Below are 3,621 nucleotides of genomic sequence, written 5' to 3'. Positions count from 1 at the left end.
ACAAATTAAATTTATATTAATTTTAAAGAGTTTAATTTTAATACACTAACCATATAAAACGTTTTATACAGTTGTACAATTATATTCGTTCTTTTAAATGATCATTTATTTTTATTATATTCACTTTTTTATAATCATTTATTTGTACTAATATGATATTACATAGTTTTTTTTTTTTGTGACTAAATAAGGAAAGAAACAAAGCAAAAACTATTCTAAATCCGAGCGGATGATTTGTTGGAGATCAACACCAGACTCAGACCAAATAACATGATTAGAGTTACTCTTGGCACCATATTTAGCCATCCAATCCGCAGCTCTATTTGCTTCTCGGGACACCCATTCAACGTGAACAAGCCAAGGACGAGATAAAAGCTCCTGAATCTTGTGAACCAAATCTGTTACTTCAGATGGATACCCACTTGTAAGCTCATGCATGATGGGCAGAATGTCAAAGGCAATCTGTTTCACATATAATATCCCTCAAACCGTAATTCCAAGCTAAAACCAGCCCCCTCCAAGCAGCAAATAATTCACATCTGATTATAGACCAAGGGGGAATGCTTCCAGAACAGCCCGAGATCCAATCTCCCTTAAAATCTCTAATAATACACCCAAATCCCGCTAAATTTAAATTCATATACAAGCTTGCATCACAATTAACTTTAAAACTATTGTCTACCGGTAGTTCCCAACACAGACAATTTCGGAGAGACCTAAAATTAAATTCTAATTTTTATATGTTAAAAGTGTTAAAAAAAAATTTAAAGAAAATGCAATAATTTTTCTCTTATATATATATGTGTGGAGCTAAATGATACTAATCTAATCGATTTTGTGTCTCTACATGTCTGTAACATTGTATAGTAGGTGGTGATTGTGGTGACGTCCCAGAAGGAGGCAATTATCATTGTCATCCTGGACGCGGTCGTTAATTTCAGTTGGTACGTATCACTTTAGTGGTTACGGGATCCTCTTTTTTGAGATTTCGGTAAAATATATATAATGTATTTTTATTATGGTTTGTTTAATTATTAGTGTGCCTGATGCAATATAATACGATGACTACATTAGAATCTGGAGTCATATATATTTGACAATTGGAACTTGGATGATTATATTACAGATATCAAATGGATAAAGCTCAAAAGCTGGAAGGATCATAAGGAATCTTAAGATGCTATAAGTGTGATATATATTAAGATTTTAATTAAGTCGTTTTTGATTATTTTAAGTTAAATTATTCTGTTAATTTTTATAATTTTATTAAATTTATAAAAAAGTTTTTATATATAATTTAAATGTTTACAATTGAATCTTTATATTATTTTAAATTTGATAATTAGATTTTTATCATGTCAAAAACGTTAGAATCAATATAATATTTTTTTTCCAAATTAAAAAGATACCCACGCTTTAAGGGCTAAATTTCTAAACCTATATATCTTCTCACTTTTAGAAGTTTTTGTAAATTCTAATGTTTTTAGCTTAGAAATAATCTAATTTCAAAATTCATGAAAGTGTAAGGATCTAATTAAAACTTTTAAAATATAAAAAATTAATTATAAATTTGATAAAATTATAAAAACTAACAGAATAATTTAATCTTTATTTTTTGCTACTCATGGTTTAATAACTATGTACTATATAATCTCTTGTAAGCCTATGTTGGAATTGGAAGTTGATAATAATGCCTGCATATATATGTTCTTCACATTCTAATTAATTATTGTAGCTATCCATGTGATTCTTGTGATGGATCTTCAAGATAGTGAGAATTATGCAGCTCCATTGAGATCAATGGCATTTTTCATGTGTTTGTGCTAAGAAGTGAAAAGTTGTGTATGTGTGAGTGTCAATCTCATAATATTTGTTCTTGTGATTGAGCATGAACTCAATGATCTTACCCCAAATAAAAAAGGAAAAAAGAAAAGCTAAATTAACATTTAAATACAACTAAAGTTTATGTGTGTGATGAATTATAAGTCCTTAAAGTAATGTATATCATATTTGATTCCTACCACACTGACATAAACATGTGAGAATTCATGATTTTAACAACAACTATTACAACAAAACCAGCAAATATTAACGGTTTATTTGCGACGGTTTTCAAAACTATCGCAACTTATTGATTTTGTGACGGTTGCTATTGCGATTTAACTCATCATCTCATACCTTGTGAATAAGGAGATGCACATCATGCCCTGGTTCTATAATCATTCTATAACCACTTAATTATAAATTAAGTAAAACTATAAAAACCAATAAAATAATTAAACTTTCTTTTATTCCTACTTCGCTCACATCTATACACGAGAATACATATGTTTTTCACAACCATCAGTCCATTGCAACAAAATAACTAAATACCGTTGGTTTATTTGCGACGGTTTCCAAAATCATCGCAATTTATTGGCTTTGTGAATATTGCGATTTAACTCATCATATCATATCTTTTGAATAAGAAGATGCACACCATGCCCTGGTTCTATAATCATTCTATAAGCAGGAGCATGCTTGTAGCTAGGAGATAGAGAGAATCTAAACCTAGAGAGAATTAGGGCAAGAACAACCTTCAATTGAACCATTGCAAAGTTTTTCCCAACACACAAGCGAGGACCCACTCCAAAAGGCACATATGCTTGTGGATACTTGCAAGCCTTAGAGACACCATCTTTGAATCTTTCAGGTTGAAACTCATTTGCATTTGCTCCCCAAATTTCAGGATCCCTATGTATAGTTGGAATTAGGGTCCATAAAACAACACCTTTGGGAACAAGTAGTTTTCCAATTTGTGTATCTTTATAGACCTCTCTTGAAACAAATGCTCCTGGTGGGTATAAGCGTAGCACTTCATGTATCACCATAGTCAACTACAAAATAATTTGTTATTTTAGAAAAATATAAAGTTAACTTCTAATTCTAAGTATATAACACTACTAAAAACACAATTATTACCGTCAGATTTTTCATCAAAAAAAATATCATATTTTAAAAATATATTTATGAATAATTATTTTTATGGTATCTTAACTAACGTTGACTATATTTGATAACAAATTCAACAGTAATATATTTCCGTCAAAATTTGTATGATTTGTTGAAATTTGAGCGTAATAAACAAAATAAGGTTTTTGTTAAATGTCTAAAAATATTTTTTATTTTAGTATTTTTAATAAATAAATTTTATTTGTATATATAATATTGAAATGTAATCAAATAATTGAATAAGCTAATATTATACATCATAGATCAAATTATATATAATGCTTAATATAAGCCAACAAATCACAAATCACAAATCACAAATCACAAATCACAAACCGCATAACTAACAAAATACTCATGATTTTTGGTTTGCTGTTACTTTGAAATTGAAAATGGTTTTCAGAGTATCTTTATATAAGAATGAAAGAAGCAAATTTCATTCGTTAAATTTTGTTTGAATAACAATGATTAAAATCAAAAGTCATGTAATAACTTTTCGTGTACTTTTAATCTTAATAATCTGATAAGATTATATGAATTAAATTTGCTTGTATGATTTTTAAAAAATAGAATTGAACTCGAGAATTCATCAATAGAATTAAGTAAAAAACAGTCACTTGACTAGTTCGA

The 3,621-nt window shown here is 28.6% G+C and overlaps 1 protein-coding gene and 1 long non-coding RNA gene across 2 annotated transcripts in view; one reads left to right on the top strand and one right to left on the bottom strand.

Moving 5' to 3' along the window:
- Positions 1 to 1,232, top strand: part of LOC107622078 — a 1,921-nt gene extending 689 nt beyond the window's left edge. Inside the window, exons 2-3 of the long non-coding RNA XR_001616061.2 lie at positions 868 to 944; positions 1,127 to 1,232. This is a non-coding gene — a long non-coding RNA (uncharacterized LOC107622078). The remainder of the gene's footprint in view (positions 1 to 867; positions 945 to 1,126) is intronic.
- The window catches only part of LOC107622033 (cytochrome P450 714A1-like), a 5,792-nt gene continuing 4,444 nt past the window's right edge, over positions 2,274 to 3,621 (bottom strand). Inside the window, exon 5 of the mRNA XM_016323968.2 lies at positions 2,274 to 2,876. Coding sequence (XP_016179454.1) covers positions 2,451 to 2,876 — 426 coding nt within the window. The 3' untranslated portion in view covers positions 2,274 to 2,450. The remainder of the gene's footprint in view (positions 2,877 to 3,621) is intronic.

This window comes from Arachis ipaensis, chromosome B10 (genome assembly GCF_000816755.2).
Source record: "Arachis ipaensis cultivar K30076 chromosome B10, Araip1.1, whole genome shotgun sequence".
Taxonomy (NCBI): domain Eukaryota; kingdom Viridiplantae; phylum Streptophyta; class Magnoliopsida; order Fabales; family Fabaceae; genus Arachis; species Arachis ipaensis.
The sequence above is the reverse complement of the archived record's forward strand: the minus strand, read 5'-3'. Positions and strand labels throughout refer to the sequence as shown.